The sequence below is a fragment of the Crocodylus siamensis genome, chromosome 5 (genome assembly GCF_052110815.1).
Source record: "Crocodylus siamensis isolate JL-2025a chromosome 5, ASM5211081v1, whole genome shotgun sequence".
Lineage (NCBI taxonomy): Eukaryota > Metazoa > Chordata > Crocodylia > Crocodylidae > Crocodylus > Crocodylus siamensis.
The window spans coordinates 42,978,408-42,998,091 of record NC_143399.1 but is presented as its reverse complement, the minus strand read 5'-3'; the positions used below and the strand labels follow the sequence as shown (position 1 = coordinate 42,998,091).

Genomic DNA, 19,684 nt, shown 5'->3' with positions numbered 1-19,684 from the left:
GCTCCTCCAAACTCTTGGGGGTGCACACTACAGAAAAGACACAGGAAGGAAAGTGATGGGAGCTAGGTTCTTCTTTATGACAATGCATTTCCTTCCTCCCTCTCTGCTCTTGCACACTGGTTCTGTCAGTCAGGAAAAGGAGGGGACTTCTCTCATTTGCAGAAGGATTCTTAATTACACACAAGTAGAAGCACTAGGCCCTGGACACATTTGTTTGTTCACAGACATCCTGAATGCAGTGGTTTATTTATTTAGGAAAATGAGGAATAACCCATAAAGTCTGTCAGACTGTCTAGTGCCAGTGGCTATCTACTAACACAACCCTTGGGCTCATTAAAGAAAACATGAATCGATCTTCTTAAATGTAAGTACTTTTTTCTGAACCGATCTTCCATTCCTTTTCAAATGCAGTGAGGTACACGCAGTCCCAAGCAGTCAGTGGCACAGTATTTGATTACAGCGTGGCTTTGTGGTAGCAAACAAGATGTACTATCTTTCATTTGTATTTCCATAGGAAAAGGTTACATGTATTTATACATATCTCTCTCGAAATGCTGACATCCGATTCAATGGAAGCGTCCTACGGCCTAGTCCAAGAAACAACAGGTGGATCTGAGCACAATGGAAAGGGTCTCCACTGTTCTAGCATATCAGAAGCCCTTCCTTTGCTGCCAGGCGCTGGCGATGGATTTTGTCTTGCTGAAGCTCCTCATGATTTGGGTGCCAAAGTTTCATGATGATTCTCTCAATGTTCAGAGCATAGACAGTATGTGCAGGAACAACTTCCCTGTGCACCTGTAAGTTGCATTTGGAAAGCCTCATTAACCAGATGCTCATAGTTGTTTCCTCTATTTCTAAAATAAGAACTTAACAGTGTTTATCTGTGGGCTGATTCTGTGTGTCCAGCAGCGCAGAAACACAAAAATACATAATATTAAATCAAATCTGCCAGGGTTGCCACATACCACCTGGCCCCATTTAGACCACTGGCATCAGCCAGGAGAAACAAACAAGCTTTGCCACAGGACCTTCAGATCCATAAACCTGGGCTGTATCAGACCCAGGAGTGAAAGCAAATTCCAGGAGTTGGGAGCTCTCCTGGTGAGAATGCTCTGCCGAGATATAATCCAAGACTGGTCAGGGTAGGCATCTGAGCAGATATCAAGTGTATGAACAGGACGTGCAAAGAAAAATGGGATTTGTTGAGCACACTGTTTGGCTGGGTACGTACCGGAATCTCACAATCTGATGCAGCTCCTGCATGATCCCTATGACTGATTCAGTGGAAGCCATAAAGAAAGGGCAGGGGTGGGAGTTGAAACTCCCATGTACAGCAACCATTACCTAATGGCTACTGTGCTGGCATTGGGGCGTCAATATTGATTCAGTTGGTGGAGCCATGCCCGAGTCCCAGCCTGAAGCTCTGCATAGCTCCATGTATAATTGTGGATTAAAAAAGGAAAATCAAGGAAAATGGTCCAATGAATTGGGAGCCAGAAAAGCAAGAGAATCATAGGAGTCTCTAGGTAAAATCATAGAAAATTAGGATTAGAAGGGACCTCAAGAGGTCATCTAGTCTAGTGGCTCTCAGCCTTTTTCATTCCAGGACCCATTTGTAAACATCAATGGCCAGTCCTGACCCAGTGTCCCTCACTCCCAACCCACTACCCCCAGTCTCCAGCCCCCTAGGGTGTGGGGCAGGGTGTGTGTGTGTGTGGGGTGGGTGGTATGAAGGGCCCCAGTAGCCCCTTGCAGGCTGGAACTCTGCCAATCTGCAAGGGAAAAGCCATGGTTTCCCACATTTTTCTCCTTTAAAGGAGACTCCATTTTTAAAGTTTGTTCATGAACCTTTCATATATTCTTGCAATGCACTTTTTGGTTGTGACCCATGGATTGAAAAACACTGATCTAGTCCAACCCCCTGCTCAAAGCAGGACTATCCCTAGCTAGATCATTCCACCAAAGGCACTGTCTAGCTGGGTCTTAAAAACCTCCAAGGATCGAGATTCCACCACCTCTCTGGGTAGCCTGTTCCAGTGTTTTACTAACCTCCCAGTGAGAAAGTTTTTTCTAATATCTGATCTAAACTTCCCTTGCTGCAGCTTGAGCCCATTGCTCCTTGTTCTGTCATCTGCCACCACAGTCTAGCTCCATCCTCTTTCAACCCCACCCCCAAATAAGGTACTTGAAGGCTGCTATTAAATCCCCTCTCGGTCTTCTCTTCTCTAGACTAAATAATCCCAGTTCTCTCAGCCTCTCCTCGCAAGTCATGTGCCCCAGCCCCCTAACCATTTTCACTGCCCTCTGCTGGACTCTTTCCCATTTGTCCACATCCTTTCTGTAGTGCAGGGCCCAAAACTGGACACAGGTATGTCCTCACTAGTGCTCAGTAGAGGGAGAGGCACATGAGGCAGATCAGACACAATCAACTGTTTCTGCTCAGAAAAGCATTTCCTAAACCCACACTGCAGAGAAGTGTGAACCATTACCTGTAGTGCCTCAAAAAGGTCGTACATATTCACTGGAGGGAGACTCACTGGTAAAGTGTCTCCTGAACATGCTAAGAGGAGAGCTGCCTGCTGCTCAGCATCATCAGGAGGAGGTTGGGGAGCTAGGTTCTGACCAGCAGAAGGTGCCACGCCAGTGGGAGGACTGTAAAGAGACAATTACACACACTAGCAAACCAACCAGCATCTACTTTGGAATCACCAGGGCACTGGCTGGGAACACAGTGAAGATAAGAACTGCTGCCTAACAACCTCTAGCCTACACCAGTCAGGAGTTTCATAGTTTCTAGGGTCAGAAGGGACCTGAGCAGATCATCAAGTCTGACCCCCTGCCATGGCAGGAAAGAGTACTGGGGTCAAACAACCCCAGCAAGGTGTTCATCTAGCTTTCTCTTAAAGACCCCCAGGGTAGGAGCCAGCACCACTTCTTTTGGAAGTAGGTTCCAGATCCTAGCCACCCTGTGAAGTAGCGCCTCCTGATATCTAACCTAAATCTACCCTCTGCCAGCTTGTGACTGTTATTCCTGGTCACTCCTGGTAGTGCTCGGGGGAACAGGGACTCCCCCAATGCCTGCTGGTCCCCTCTGACTAGTTTGTAACAGGCCACTAGATCCCCCCTCAGCCTTCTCTTGTGGAGGCTGAACAGGTTCAGATCCTGTAGCCTCTCCTCATAGGACCTGCCCTGCTGCCCCAATCATGCGAGTGGTGAGTCTGCTGAGACAAAACATATTCTTCTTTCTTCTTAAGGTTTTACATCGTCGCTAGTACAAAAGGTCCTCTTCTAGCAGCCAAGGGAAGTTGAAAGCCCTGGGATATAAGCAATGGCTTCAAATTCAACACTGTTCTATCATCCCATGAAAGACTAAGGAGGCTCAGTCATCAAGATCCACTAGCCATGTTTGAAACCAGAGAGTTCAATGAAAACTTACCATTCAATTAAATTATTGTAAGCAACAACACTGTTCTTCAGGTATGGCTGAGGGTTAACATTGCTTCCAAAGGCATATTTGAAATGACCATCTCTCAGACGATAGGCTTTCCTCCTGGATATCACAGATATCAGAATATCCTTAAGGTGGTTCTGTAATGCAAAAACTTTACCTTTACCATTTACAGACTTCCCTTCCACTCAAAGACTGCTGTGATCACAGTATTACAAATGTCAGAGGTTACATATGCAGTGTTCATTTTAAATCTATAAATATTAATTGGTGTATGCTGCTCTATGGATAGCTTATATTATTAAAGGAATAATACTGCAGTGTTATTTTAAAAAACAGAAAGTCAGTGATAAGTAAGTGAAATGACTGTGTCATGCATATTTGGACAAAAATCTGTTAAAAATTTTACAGATTTCTTCCAAATCTGAAAATCAAGCTGTTATAAAACAGCTGCATATCAACATTTAGATGAGGGATAAGTGTCCATTTCATAATTTGTACCTAAAAATAAAATACCAGCATTGTAAGCATTCATTGCCCATGAATTAAAGCATATTTTAAAGACCTACTCATGTCAACTTTAGAAGGTCTTTTAAAATGTCAAATGTCAGGAAATTCCCACTAGATTCATGTAGAAGACAAAAAGGGTTTTGAAATCAGCATTAAATATTGCACTGGCACCAAAACACTTCCCAAACAGCTCTGTTGAAAGCCACGCATTGATGTTTTGCATTTCAGACTTTGCTTCTAGCCTGACACTGCTGGAGAGAAGTTACCTCTTGAGGACAAGTAATGAGCTGATCCCTACCTCGGCTCACTGCTGTTTGGAGAGATCAGAATGACCTCTTGAGTTCTGAGTCAAGGGAAGTCCCAGGGTGTCTCACTTGGGCCCAATCCTGAGACATGCTAATTGTCACAATCACATTAAAGATAACAGAAATGGCAGGTAATCATCAGGCTTAAGTGTGATCTGATTTAACCACCTTGCCTAGTTCTCTCAACACCAGACAATTTTCACAAAACCTAAAAAAAAAAAAAAAAGTTCTCTGGCCTCTCTGCAGAGCCACTGCTTGCAACGGAATGTGAATTTAAACCAAAAAATATAGAAGGAAAATTATTTTTAGTTCTTTTTTCAAAGGCTACAGTCCAATATTTTCCAAAACAGCTGTTAAAACTGGCCCTACAATTTTTCACATCTAATATTTTGCAAGTCTCATCTGTGTACATGAACTCAAGATTCTTTCTGAGCACCCAAGGCTCTGAAATGAAGAACTGCAAAAATAACCTCTGATGCCAATCTGAAGCCCCCTTGAAAAACATTACCTGAGATCTTTTGTGATAGTAGAGAAGCAGATTCTCTCTCATGCTCTGTGTACCCCATCCCTACACCAGGGATATTATCAAACACCTTGTTGCTTTTCTTTTCTAACCTCTACAGCATAAATAACAGCTGTCACTGCCTCTTCGGTAACGTTGTCCAGCCCATGTTCATATGCAGTTACTATCATCCTCCCTTCCAGCTGGCCCCGAGTAGGAAGCATCATGGTATGGGAACATAGCTTCAGATCATCATCCTCTTGAGGGTCCTTTGCTACAAATTGCTGTGCTCCAGACAATGGGTTCTGAGGTTGAAACCGATGCTGTCAGGTAAAAAATATAAAATAAATTTGAAGCTTAGTTTAAAATCTCTAATTTTTAAATTTAAAGTCAGAACATGAACTTAAAAGGTAGCTCAAGGGTCATGTGGCCCAACCTCCTGCCAAAATGCTGGAATGCTACTCCTAAATCTTCCTTGTCCAATGCTTATCCAGCTCTTCTTGAAAATCTCCAGCAAATAAAATTCCACAACTCCCCTGAGCAACCTGTTTCACTGCCTTGTTGTTCTAACATTGAGGAATTTTTTTCCTTGAGATCCAATCTAAATCAACTTCACTGCAATTTAAAACTATTGCTTCATGTCCTCCTCCCTGCAGCAGGAGAAAATAAATGTTCTCCCTTTTCTTTATGGGAGCCACCAACTATTTGAAGACTACTATCAAGTTAAACATATCTAGCTCTCTCAACCTTTCCTCATACAGTTCGTCTTCCAAGCCTTTTATCATTTTTGTCACTCATCTCTGGGCTCCCTCTAACTTCTCCACACTTTTCTTAAAATGCGGACCCCAGAAATGCATGTAGTACTCTAAATCAGCATTTCTCAACCCATGGGTCGTGACACAAAAGCAGGTCACAAGAACATATGGAAGTGTTGTGGAGAAACTTAAAAAAATGGATCAATAAACTTTAAAAATGGATTCTCCTTTCAAGGTTTCCCCTTTGAGCCTGGAAGGGTTCCAGCCTGCAAGGGGTTGATTGGGGCTGGGGGAGCAAGAGGAGGGTGATCAGGCAAGGACACCACATGTATTTGTGCACACATATGCATGTGGCAGCCAGGCAGCGAGGAGAGCAGCTTCCATAGATGTCCACAGGTAAGTCTGTGGGGGCAAAAGCGGGGGGAGGGAAGGAAGGACATGTTGGGGGGCACAGGCAACACTGCTGCCACTCCACCCCTTCTCTGGGACAGAGCCATGGCCTGAGGGGAGCAGCAGCCAGCCCATGGCAGCAGGGTACAGCCACGGCCCAGCATCCAAGCATTTGGCAGCAGAAGGGTGAAGGTAGTGCAGGAACCATCCCACCCAAAAACACACAGTTACTCCTTGCGCTGCTGGTCACATGGCTGGCATGGGAGTCCCAGCAGTGGTGGCAGCTGTGAGTCTCGCTGCCCTGCTCTGCCCTTCCATGCTGAGTCCTTCCTGCTTGGCCATGGAGGCAGCTCCTGCCCTTGCTGGTTCAGCCAGGTTGCAGCCCCTTGTCTGCTGTGGGTGCACAAATCTGGAGGGACACATGCACTCCCCATACCCCACACACCCACTTCCTGCCCCACACTGGGTGGGGCTGAGGCCTGGTCACAGCAAGTCAGAGTGAAGGGCACCAGCAGGGCCAGAAGGCTGTTTCCTATTTAAACTATATACTGGGTTGGGACTCACCAGTTACATTTACAAAGGGATACAAAAAAAGGTGGAGAACTACTGCTCTAAATAAGACCAAACTGGTCCAAAAAAGTGCTGTATCTTCATCAAAAGGAGCATTAGGTGTGAGACCAAACCTGCACTGCTATTTTTGCAACTGTATCATATTGACTCATGTTGAGTCTATAATTCACCAAAACCTCTAGATCCTCCTCAGCAGTACTTCCACTCATCCTCCCATTCTGTATTTGTGCTTCTGATTATTCTTCCCTAGATGTCATCTTACATCCATCTGCACTGAACTTCATCCTGTTGTCTCTAGCCCAGCTTTCCAACCTATCAAGATCCTTCTGCCTTCTACCTCTATCCTTTTAAGTGTTTGCTGTCTCTCAGTTGTGGGCTATCTGCAAACTTTACCACCATCTAAAGCATTAACAAATATATTAAACAGGACCCAGGACAGAACCCTGTGGGACCCCACTTGAAACCTGCCATTTTGACATTGATCTGTTTATAATTGCCCTTTGGCTTGTAGTTAACAAACTAATCAATTGATCCACCTTGTAAAATTTTCTCACTCACATTTCTCCAGTTTGCTTACAAGAAGATCTTGTGGGACTTTATCAAAAGCCTTACTAATATATAAGTACACTACGTTCCTTTCATCCACCCAGCTAGTTAACTGTCAAAAAGAGGTTAAAGTTGGCTTAGCACAATTTGCTCTTAACAAACCTATGCTGGCTGCTTCTGATCAACCTTTCCTCCTCCAGCTGTTTGCAACTGACTTCTTTTTCATTTATTCAAGTAATTTCCTGGCTATTTAAAATGTAAAACCAAGATCTTGAACTCACTTGCCTATTAAGGATCCTACAACATTTTTCATAATCCTGTAGACATTTAAAACTTAGTAACTTGATCCAATTCCAGTCCTGTGTATTATATTCTTCCCATCTTAAGCCCTTACTGTGTGCTGCTGAAGAACTGTTGTATCCTACCCCAGAAGCAGCTATTTTTCAGTACTGGTGAAGTGATGACAAAATATCACACCTTGATTATTTATTGTAATGGAGACGCACATAAAAGCATTCTACAATAGGAAAAGAACCACAAAAAAAAAATCAACTGATGTTGTTCATTTAAACAAGTTTAAAAAAATATTGATAGACAAATGATGAGGGAGAAGTTGATCCCCTGGTAGGTCTCAGCGCTTTTGCTTCCATTTTAATTTTCTAGCCCACATAGTAGATAGCTGTAACCTTCAAAATTTAACTTCTTCTGCAAAGAACATATGCAGATTTGGAAAAAACACAAGGCAGAGTTAATACACATCTGGATAGTTACTTAACTGCAACTCAAAATGTTTAGAATCAGCTAAGAAACCACCAATAATCCTGTTAATTTCGTGACAGTGAAAAAAAACTACTAAAAGCAACCGTAGGCTCTTGAAATTATTTGTGGGGACCCAAAAACACAGTCTAGAGAAAAAACAAGAGTACAGAAGAATTCCTTTCCTCCTTCCCTTCTTAGCAAATTCATGATTCTTGGGAGCGCGTGGGAGGAATTAAAAGAAATCTCCTCTATTGCTTAAACTTTTGGGTGCTAGCTGAACTGCGAAACTTACAATTTTTAATTTTTAAAGCATAACATTTTTGTTTTGCTTCACTATTTGTGAACAGTTTTACCCCAAATTTACCTGGAGAAAGCCTATATTCAGTCCTACACTAGCATATATTACTGAAACATATATAAATATACACTTGACACACAATTTATTATATACTCATTTTTTAAGTAAACCTAACTGCAAGATCACTATCACTGCTATTTTCATAGTTGCTCTATGGCAATGCATTACTGATCAGGAATTTTAAAGGAGATGTCACCATAGATTATCTGTATTGCAACTTTTAAGAATTCCTGTCAGTCACGTTCACAGCTGAGAAGACTGAGAAATATTATTTGCAGTCTCAATAGAAGAGTTCTCAATAGAACTACATTTCAGCTGCATCTACAACCCTTTGAAATAGCTGTCTGGGAACAGCATGTGACACTGCTTTATTATGTGCCTCAGACCTAGTAGCTTGTCTTTATGGGCCTCATGGTTTTGTAAGCAAAGTGAGAACATTTTATAATGTTGGAGCAATATAAAAAGGCTTTACTGTAAAGAAAAATTGGATCTTGTGTGCTTTTCCCACCCTAACCCCATGAAACCCCTGATGCAATCAAGGCAATCCAAGTATTTTTTACTTATCAAACTTGAGACACCAAAAAGCACATTACATTACAAAAAAAAAATCATTATCTCCATTCACTCAGTGAGTTCAGCTGCAGTGCAGAATGGGAAAGTCCAAGCTCACACAAGTCATTCTTCCAAGAAGGATAAGAATAGAACAATGTAAGGACCATTTAAACTTTTGCTTCAAACATTTAACAGTCATTTAAGGTGAACATGAGATTAAAGATAGCATTAAATTATAAATATCTAGACAGAGAGACCTATCTGGTAATTCCACTCCAATTGTTATTATTTTGAGACAAATCTTTTGCCTGGGATAAGAAAAAGCACTTCAGTCATGCCTGCTATTAAAGAAACAATATTCTACAGCCAGGTCTTCCTTTATGGAGTGCCAGCCCTTCCACTCTACAGTGGTTTTTCAAGGGTATTCTTACATCAAACTTCTGCCGAACTGAAGAAATCTTCTTCTTTCCTTTTGGTTTTCCAGGTTTTGTCACAGAACCCCCAGTCCATGGCAAAGATCCACTACCTTCTGAAAACCAGAAAGGAGGAAAGGGAGGTGAGTGTCATTTCAATTTGCAGCCAGCATAATTTAATTCACACAAGGACAAGAAAACCCTAGTATGTTTCTGATGGCTTGGAAGACCATTTTCATCCCTTTCTATTTAAATGCATAAGTCTTTTCTTTAAAATCCTTATTTTACAATAGTATGAATATATAATAGTTAGATAAAAGGACATGGCAGGTAGCATACTGGCGGATGATTTCTGTAGACTATTATTAAGCAACTACTTAAGGGATGGTGACTTGGGATAAGTGAAGAATACAGTCAGATCCCCCCAAGTTGTAAGTGACAAGAGATGCTGAGGATCTGCATCTCTCACAGGGGCTATAGGGAGCTGAGGTTGCTTTGACCTCATACAACATAATCCTAATAGTTTAAACAACTCTTGTAGACCCTGCTTGACTGTTTTCAGGCCAAGCATGTATCATGTAAGGGAAAAAAGGTAAATATACATTCATTAGGCATTGGTGAGTACAACTACTCTAGAAATGCTTTGCAATTCTTCAGAACATCAAAGATATTTCTAAAAGTTAGGTCACATCAAAGGAATATGACCAAGGAACTAGTCTAGGCTTGGAATTTCCCCTTCTAGTCCCTTCACTGTACATACATCAGTGCCACTTAGAATCAACTTATTCGTTTTTAGAGCCCATTATGTAATCTTTTGAGGGCAACAGACAGTATGTGGGGGGGGGCATGCTGCAGATTTCAATTTCTATTGGGCATGCAAGACGACCACATATTTGTAATTACTAAGAAGTCTTGGGAAAACCCCTTCCATACCTAAAATTCAACATTTTTTACCACAAGTTAACTCATGGAAAAAATAGATTAGTAAAAACTTCACAAATAACCTTAACAGCATCAGGACACTTGGCACAAAACTTACCCTGACTATCCATCACTACGCTACTAATAAATAGGAATTAGTTGTAGTGACTCTAGAGAATAAATACAGCCCAGAACCTACTCCACTTTGAAGGTGCCTAAGAGACATTTACATGATTTTTAGGTGTCTAAATCAGTTGTCTCCAAAGTGGGGTGTGCGCACCCTAGGGTGGGATGCAGGAAGAAAATATTAGAACTTCTATTTATATTTATATATACATATATTGGGGGTGCATGCTCAAAAATTTTTTACTGATAGGGGTGTGCAAATATAAATATACATATATTGGGGGTGCATGCTCAAAAATTTTTTTACTGATAGGGGTGCGTGATCAAAAAAGTTTGGAGACCACTGGTCTAAATAACTAAATGCAACTCTGTTCTATCCCATGCAACAGCTAAAAATTGATAAGACATCTACAATTCTCATCTATCTAACTTCACCTAAGCTGTCACAATCCAATTCTTTGTTGGGAAACCTGCATTTTATTTAGTTTTCGTTCTACAAACTTGACTTTCCCTTCAAGGTCTGAATCCTTTTGAGAAGGATAAATTAAGTATGCTAAGAGGGGTAGATGTTCAACTGGATTGGCCCCTTGTCTTCATTATGTTAAATGTCACAACTATCAGGTTAACTTCCAGTTTTCAGGCCTTCTGACATAAACCTCCTTTAAAGGCCCTGAATGTTTAATTCCCCCTTGCCCTTGGACTCTGCTTTAATTAACAGATTTCTGACAGACCCTGAATGTCTCATTGACTCATTTATGGAAAAGTACCCATTAGCTCACTTTGTTCTCTGGGGAGATTTTGCAGCTCCACTAGCTCCTGGCAACAGGGAAATTCTTAATCTCTCCTCTGACTCAGCAAAGGGGGTGGTTTCCTTCAAGCCCACCCACCCCCAGACAATCTATGGACAAGGTAAGTAGCACCCTAGCTCACTAGATTTCTGTAATTTTAGACAGATGTGGGACAGAGATGTGAAACAACAGGAAGATGAGGTGACATGGAAGATTATTTTACATTCACTTTATCAAGAGAGACAATCTAACAGGTTACACAGAACACAGTCCCAATCTTAAGATGGCCTTGTTTTTCAAACTTTATGGTGGTTCATAAAATAAGATAATAACCACCATCCTCTTCAGGGAAATTTGTTTTTATGTTATCCTTTGATCAGGGGAAGAGAAGCAGAGCTTTGGGTAAATGGTGTCCCTCACTCCTGAGCTCAAAGTTGTAGCACCTGATGCAAATTAAATGAAAGACCTTAGCGGAGTTTAACATTATAGAAAAGTTTCCACTGCTCGACTGGCTAGTTTTGGGAAACAACCTACAGGTTATTCAGGAAGCCATTAGAGGTACACCGATACATCAGTCCTATATTGGAGGGGTGTTCAACTGGAGGTATGCATATCCCTGGGGGTACTTGGGAAGGCCTCAGGGGGTACACTGACCCAAAACGGTTGAAAACCCCTGCAATATTGGATTGGCACTGATATAAGGAAAATTGAGTATATTGGCAATTGGATTTTTTTGGCTGATGTGGCCAATAATGCCACTGGATAAAATGCCCCATGTATGCACAGCTGCAGCACAGCACACAGACAGCCAAAAGTGCAACCTGGCCGCATGGAGAGCAACCAAGTTCAACGGGTTAAGTCTGTTGTGAGGAAGGGGCATGGAGGAGGTGCCAACTGAGGCCCCTGTGGTGAGGGAGGGAGTGGGACAGAGGCAGGGGCTGCACAGCTGGGATGGAGCGGGAGATGGAGCCATGAGCAGCTTGTCCCAGGGGGAGGCCTGGGGTGGTGGGGGGAAGCATGGCTCCTGCCACTGCACACCCCTCTGGGGGAGACATGGGGGGGTCCCCCCTGGATCTGTGTGTGAGGCAAGGGTGGGCTGCCACAGCAAGCTGAGACTGGGGCTAGGGCCAGGGGCAGTGCCAGGTTCTTCCCTGTGGGGGGCTGGGGACTGGGCCAAGCTCCACTCGGGGTAAACAACGGTGCTGCTGGAAGGGGACTATGGCAAATTTTGGGGAGACTGCAGCCCCCCCCAGTGCTGCTGCCGCACACTCCAAGTGCAGCCCTAGCTCAACCCCTGCCCGGAACAGCCTGGCCGTGCCCTGGCCCCAGCCCACAGCAGCAGCTGCCCTGCCCTGCAGAGATCCAGGGGCACATACCCCTCCATGACCTTCTGGGGTACACGTAGTGGTGGGAGCTAGCTCCTGCCCACCCTGGACGAGCCTCTTGCAGCTCCGTCCCCGCTCTGCCCCAGCTATGCAGTGCCTGTCCCTGCCCCACATCTTCCCTCACTGAGGGGCCTCGATCTGCCCTCCCATAACCCTTCCCACCCCCACTTACTCCTTGCCCCCTTCTCCCACAACAGACTTACCACCGAGATGCCACTCTTTACGCTACCCAGGTGCATACTGGAATTGGCCAATATGGATCATTAAAAGTCAGCCATTGGTATCAGCCCAAAAATTCTCTATCGGTGCACCCCAAGAAGCCATACAGTAGGGCTGTGCAGAGCAGGTAATAGTCGATTCGACAGCCATGTTGAATATTAAACCAGGTCCTGCTTTGATTTGCCGTCCACTTTGAGTCGAAGCTCAGTCAAATATTTGAGCTGCTTCGACTTCCCCATAGGCTATAATAGGGAAGGTCAAAGCAGGCTATAACTTTGGCATTTCTTGTCTGATCTTGATGAAACTTGCAGGAATAGTAGCTCCTGAGGAGCCCACAAAGCCTGCCAACTTTCAACAAGATAGGTTCAGGGGGTGCAGAGAAACTGCACCCCAAATTCTTGAGAGCAAACCACCTGTAACTTCTGTGTGGAAAGCCACAGGGAGCTCAAAACTGCAGGCCTCCCAACTTTCATGGTGATAGGTGCAGGGGTTTGGGGGAAACTGCACCTTAGGCTGCTGACACACAAAACTCATGATACAGATGAAGTGAGGAGGGTGGCACTGCTGCTCCCCTCTCTTTACTGCTTGTAGCAGCCTCATCCCTTGTAGTGGGAGGAAAGAGGCTGCGTCTGAGTTTGGTGGAGAGAGAAACTGCAGCTCTCCCGCTTGCAACCCCCGCTTGCTCCCCTTCATGCAGGCTGGCCAGTATGGCCACCTACCTGCCTTTCCACCCCACTTCATAATGTGTTCCTTCGTATGTAAACTGGAACCTCTAAGTGTGCTGTGCGCCATGGATTAGATTTTTGGATGTTATGTAAATGTGTTTGTGTGTGTAGATAATATATTGAGAAGGTTGGTGTGGTGGAAAGAATGAATGATGTATAAAAAGAAAATAAATTCCTATACATAGAATAGATCCTAGGCTACTACTAACCCTTATCCAATATAAGCGTAAACTAATATGAAAAGTAGTTATAAAATAAAAGCACCAAGTTCTCAGAAATCCCTGTTGCTAGTGTTGCAAGCAGGGAATCTGTTGAAGATTGGGGCTTCCAGTCGTCACGGTCTGACGCAGAGGTGCTGGCGAGCACCAGCAGCTCAGAAACTGACCCCAAGGCAGAAAGCAGGGGAGCTGAAAAACTGCTGCCTTTTATGCATTTTCTCTGGCCCTCCCCCAGAGCACTGGGATTGGAAGGGACCTCAGAGAATGCCGACAGGTCACTGGCCAGCCACACATGCCAGTCATGAAAGCACTCCTTCCCCCTCTCCCCGCTTACTTTCCCTTTTTTTTCCCCCCACAGGGAATCCAGTATAGGCAAGTCAAATATTCGACCCACGTCGAGTATTCAACCCACGCTGTTAATATTCGACTGCTATTCGACCAGCTGCTATTCTACTTGACTTTCACTTTTCAAGGTCGAATATGTCGAATATTTGTCGAACCAAATATTAAGTCAAAGCTTTGCACAACCCTAGCACACAGGTCTGTATAGTACTTATTGACCCTTATATTACATGATTTGGCTATTTAGGAGGATCTCCAAGGGGGATTTGTTTTGTGTTATTTGGGTCCAAAGCCCCAGGTGGTCTGTCTGACCTGAGGGAGAAGTCAAGTGACAACTGCCATGAATCCCTTTTATTTTTATCCTGCAAGTGATGAGAAAAATCAGATGTGCTCTGAAGTACTTCATTTAAAAAGAACAACTTCCAGATATGGCCAGGGCTGTTAGAAAGCCATATTTTATTGTGAAATTAATCAGAAGGTAATGTAAAGAGAAGGCTGGTAACCAAAAGGGGCCTTAGGCAAAAATTTGAACTTAACTGCCACCAGGAAGACATCAGGGTTTTTTTGGAAGTTGGCAACTGTGTGTTATGATAAAGATTGTGTTAATACCAACATTCTTATCCCTAAAGATACTGGGAAGAGTGTTCCCCTACCCCCAACCTCTCTTTACAGTGACATCCCAACCGCTAACACTCTGCCATCATCTGTTAGACCACTGATTCTCAAGCAGGGTGCCAGGATACCTAGGGTGCTACCAGATCCTTTGAAGGATGCCACAAGCTGTGAGAAGATAAGCAAAGGGGGAAGAAGTAAACAGATTAACTAAATAGATAACAGACCCAGGCATGTCCCTGCTCAAATGATCCCACACTGCCTTGCTCCTCTTCAAGGAGGTAAGCACCATAATATACAAATTAGTTTTTGTAACTGGGTGTTACTCAATTCTCAAAAGTCATGGAGGGGTGCCTCAGTTCAGAAGGGTTGAGAGCCATAGGTCTGGAGAAAATTTTATTGTTGTCCTTTCCCGAAACAACAACCAGCTTCCATTAAGGAAACTGAACTATTAATACAAATCAAAGACATCATCAAACTCCCAACCAAGATTCTATCCTAGGACAATGTATAGGCAATGGGCTAGATCCAGTCAAAGTCTTAGGCACTGTAATGCCTAACTTCTAGGAGTCAGATCCTAGGAATGGGATCCAAAACCCCGAGTGCAGTAGCTCACCTCCCTGTGTGGTACACGGGAAGAATCCAGACCCTGCTTCAGGGATGGTCCATGCCTTTTATATTGAACAGAAATAATTTTAGGAACGGGAAGCCAGAACTCCCCCTCCCAGCTGAATGCCATAATCACCAAGTTAGAGAGGCATATTCCCTTGTGTGCTTTATCTTCCTAGCCCACAAACCTCACACTGCTTTCTGCAAAAGTTTGGGGCCAGGAAGTCAGTAGTGACAGTACTGCCCTCATAGCTGGGAAATGTAGTTTTGAACTCCCTTTAGGCTGAAAAGGGCATTGAATCCAATTCTCCTATTACCTGACCACAGGCACACCCAAGCTATTGCAGGAGGTGTCCACCAGCCAGACCTGGCTGCATACAAAAACAATAAAACCACTGAGGCTATTCAGGTCAGGGCACACACAACTACCACTTCAGAGATCTGGTAAACTTGATGACTAAGCAGAGAGAAGGTTGTTGAGGCTTAGGCACATCCAGGGTAGGATGCTGTTGAACAGGACTTTGACACCTAAAAATCTGCCCAAGATCCATTTTTAAGTGCTCATCCCTCCCTTTTTCAAGGGGCTGGTTGGTATGGGCACTAAGGCACCTGGATGACAGCCCAGAGGTCACACAATTGAGGCTACCCTTCAGCTGTGAAGAAATCCAAAGCACACATGGCATGGTCTGTCAGATTCAAAAAAAAAATCCGCAAATTCTGCTAAATACCTCATTACAAGAAAGCAAAAAAGGAAGTCCTCTCTCAGCTCTGGCCAAATATATCGACAGCTTCCTATTTTTAGCTAAATTATTTAACTGAGGGAATTCTCCCTGCAGGTTTTTCTACCAGTATTATTATCCTTCTTTTTTACAAAGAATATGAAGAAAGCAGCCTTGTGAATTATCTACTAGATTTTTAAAGGCTATATCTGAAAAACTATTTCAGATGTCTCCTGGGAAGGGAGTGGGGGCTTTGCCAATGTAAAATTCAGTTTTGATTTTTTTGACTGAGGACATCTTTGAGAGAAAGTGGAAAAGGCTGAAATAGACTTCTGGTTGCCTCATCCTTTTGGATTTCTTCACAGCTGAAGGGCAGCTAAAGTAGGCTAAGCCAGAAGAGCAAGCTGACTCACTCATTCCTTACAAAGGGGCACACAGCAGAACTACTTCCTGACACCTTTCTAATCTTTATATTACATTTTCAGCAGTACTGGGAGGCAGAAGGGAAATGCATCATTTCCCTCCACAAATCCTGAGCAGGCCAACATCTGTCTTCCTTTATATAAGTCATGTTAAGTTATCCCAAACAAGAGCACAAATCAAGTGATTTTAGCATTTCTTGCCAGGAAAAGCATGATTCTTTGCAGTCAATCCTCCCAAACAGGAGCAAGTTTAGCAAGGACAGCACTGCTTCTCTTAAGGCTTCCAATTCTTTTATTAGCAGAAATGAAGAGTCTTAGTCACCACTTCCTTCAACGTAAACTACATTAGCCAAGGTCTAGAGCAAGGGTGGGCAAAATGCGACCTGGGGGCCGGATGCAGCCCACCAGGCCATTCTATCTGGCCCGCGGGGCCCCTAAAGAATTTAGAAAATTAATATGTATATGCCCCTGGCTGCCTATCATGTGGCCCTTGATGGCTTGCCAAAACTCAGTAAGTGGCTCTCCACCCAAAATAATTGCCTGTCCCTGGTCTAAAGGCAAGAAAGTACTAATAGAGAGAAATCTGAGAAGTTACAGGGGGACTGTAGAAGGTCACTTGGCTAGCCTGGCACCACCAAGTTCAGATCATTCCTTGGACTAACTCCTATAGTCTTTCTCTGGGCTTCACAACACAGGTGATATTGCCCTGGTCTCTTCTGCACCAGGGAACTCAGTAGAAAATATAAACAGTCCAATATAAGCTTCAAGCCCTGGGTTAACCCACACCACAGAGCAGAGGTGGCCTGTTACCAGCTGGCTAACTGCCCCAGGCTGCAAGTCTGCAGCCTTGTTACAGAGACCCAACTATATACTAAGTCTGTATTTTTTAAAACATTTTTAGTATTTTATTTTTTTGATGAAGACAGAGTGGGAAAAGTGTTTAGAAGAATTTCTGTGATCACACTCTTTTGTTTCCAGTTGTTATTTTATCCCTGTTCTCTCTCTGATGCTTTTCCTTGACTCATTTCTTCATCTTTCTTTGGATGCAAGTGAGACATGGTCAACCTGTACCCAGGTATCAGATTTGCAAGCCCTAAAGCCAAAGCCTGGAGAAATCCCAATAGGATAAAGATGCTACTGTTGCCCAGACTCCATGCTAAGTCTATCTATACGATCATGTCTTGGTTGGGACAAGATTACTAGAAAAGACACAGTACCTAGAAGAGACAGGAATTAGAGGCAGAAGATGGAAGATAAAATGAGAGAAAGCCTTGCATGGCCTTGATTGCCAAGATTGTCTAGGGAGTCTCTAAACAAGCAAACAAAAAGAAACTTTATACCCAGTAGGAGAGCACATTGGTACACAAAAGCTAAAAAGGAGAAGCAACCACACAGTTCTTAAGAAACATACTTATCCTTGAAACATGCAGCAGTTTCAAATACATATTCTAACGGATACATAAGGTAATGAATATCCTTCACTCAAAAATTTTTTTTTCCTCCCAAGAGATCTGTTTGCATCAGCACATTTCATAGTTGCACTCCACCAAACCCAACACCAGATGTGAAGCAGCTGTAGTGAGTCAGCTGCTGGATGTTAAAAACTCTCTTTTTAAGTAAGGCTTACAGCTAGATGCAAAAGTAAAACACATGCTGTACTTCGGACACAAGCAAGGACAGTCCACGTCCTAGGGACGTTACCTATTAACTCTTCATCTTTTTCAGATTCCTTTTGCAGCTGGTCATTATTATTGCAGCCTGCAGAACAGATCACTAAAGAACAGAGTAGTGTCCCTTCACTCCTCCCTAGGCACAGGCCATGCACCCTTGCAGCTCCAGGAACTAGACAAGAATCAAACCAGGGACTTCTGTACAGCTATGCAGGGCACTAGTCTCTGGTCAATTTGTATTACAAAATAAGGACTTAATGTACTTCATATTATAAGTACTTATATTGTAGCTGTAGTTAGAGGCTGGAGTCAGGATTCACACTGTGTCATATAACATGTAGCACATAAGAGGTAGCACCTACTCCAAGGAACTGCAATTTAAAATGAAACCTCAGGATGTAACTCAAGAATAAAACCCACCATAAGACATGCAAAGTCTTAATGTAGGACTCAAAACACAAACAAACAAAGCAGCTTACTTACCTGGTGCAGAAACCATGATTTGGCATCGGGTCAGAATAGCCAGGAGGAAGTCATTGTGAGAATGGACTGTGAAGAGACAGACATGCCATGAACAAGAAGGTTTCCTTGAAGACAGACGTCTATAATGACAACACGGCTAGCAATCTAAAGGCAACCACTCAAAGGTACTCTAACAGTGTTTAGGTTTAACCCCCCGCCCCCTGACATGTTTCCATCATGCATTTATGTGGCTGGTCAGTTTGTATCTTCTAGGAATTTTTTCCATCTGATGTATGAAATTAAGCTTAAGGAAACCAATTTATTAAAGAGGTAACTTGGTCATTGCAAGTGTCCTTCTATATGGAAAAAAAAAACCCCTGTGTGTTCTGCTGCCCTCCCTTCCTCTGAAGTATTAATGATCGGCTGTAGCTGGAGATAGGACGCTAGACTGTATGGCCCTGTACTCTACCAACCAGAGACAACTTGAGCAGGGTGCGGGGCCCAGGCAAATTAACCCATATGGGGCCCTGCCCCCAGACATGAGGAAGCCAGCAGTGGATTCAGCGGCAGGGGGGAGGAGGTAGGGGGTGTCGCCAAGCAGCCAGATGTGAAGCTGGCAGCAGTGCGGTGTCACTGCAGCTGCTCCACCCAGCTCCACAGGGCCCCCCAAAGCACAGGACCCAGTCCAGTCGCCTTGATTCACGTCCCATAGGGACAGCTCTACCAACAACATACAGAGAATATTTATTCTCCTGAGGTCCAACTGGTGTATGTGGCTCAGCGTTAAACTGACTTCCAAATTTGGGGTCAGGAAGAAGCTTACCCCAAACCAGACTGGCCAGGACTTTAAGAGATGTCCACCACCCTCTCAGCATGGAGGCTAGTTCTCCTACTGCCATCCTCCAGGTATTTCGCATCTAATTAAACTTCTTCCCACTAAAGGAGCTAAGCCATTGGTAGCACCTTTGTCACTCCTGTAGGATGCAATTTAATCTTCTGAAGATTGACATGCTTTAAGACCAAGTGTCATGGGTTTCAATACAATGGTATTTGCATGATTACATTACTCTACAAGAAGTAGAAGTTAACCCCAAATTTGGTATTTTCAGGAACATGGGAGAGAGACAGGCAAAACCAGAAACTCTTTAAAGATGGTGTCTCACCATTATCTTGTGTAAGAAGTCTGCGAGCTTCTAGGTCAAACTCTTCTTTGCTGATCTTTTGTTTAAACCAAAGTTTCAAGTTTGCCCAGTATCTGTTAGCAAGAGAAAAGACATTAAGCCCTGCCTTCTAAATCACAGCATTTTTCCATTTCTTAAATGGACTTTCATATAGTTTAGATCCAAGGTATTGTTTTA

General features: G+C 43.5%; 1 protein-coding gene across 1 annotated transcript in view; it reads right to left on the bottom strand.

The window, feature by feature from the left end:
- Positions 1-229: 229 nt before the first annotated feature.
- The window catches only part of TADA1 (transcriptional adaptor 1), a 40,424-nt gene continuing 20,969 nt past the window's right edge, over positions 230-19,684 (bottom strand). The window contains exons 2-8 of the mRNA XM_090049914.1: positions 19,490-19,581; positions 18,348-18,413; positions 9,127-9,224; positions 4,879-5,088; positions 3,437-3,588; positions 2,490-2,652; positions 230-795 (exon numbers count right to left, since the gene is read on the bottom strand). Of these exons, the coding sequence (XP_089906040.1) occupies positions 643-795; positions 2,490-2,652; positions 3,437-3,588; positions 4,879-5,088; positions 9,127-9,224; positions 18,348-18,413; positions 19,490-19,581 (934 nt within the window). The 3' untranslated portion in view covers positions 230-642. The remainder of the gene's footprint in view (positions 796-2,489; positions 2,653-3,436; positions 3,589-4,878; positions 5,089-9,126; positions 9,225-18,347; positions 18,414-19,489; positions 19,582-19,684) is intronic.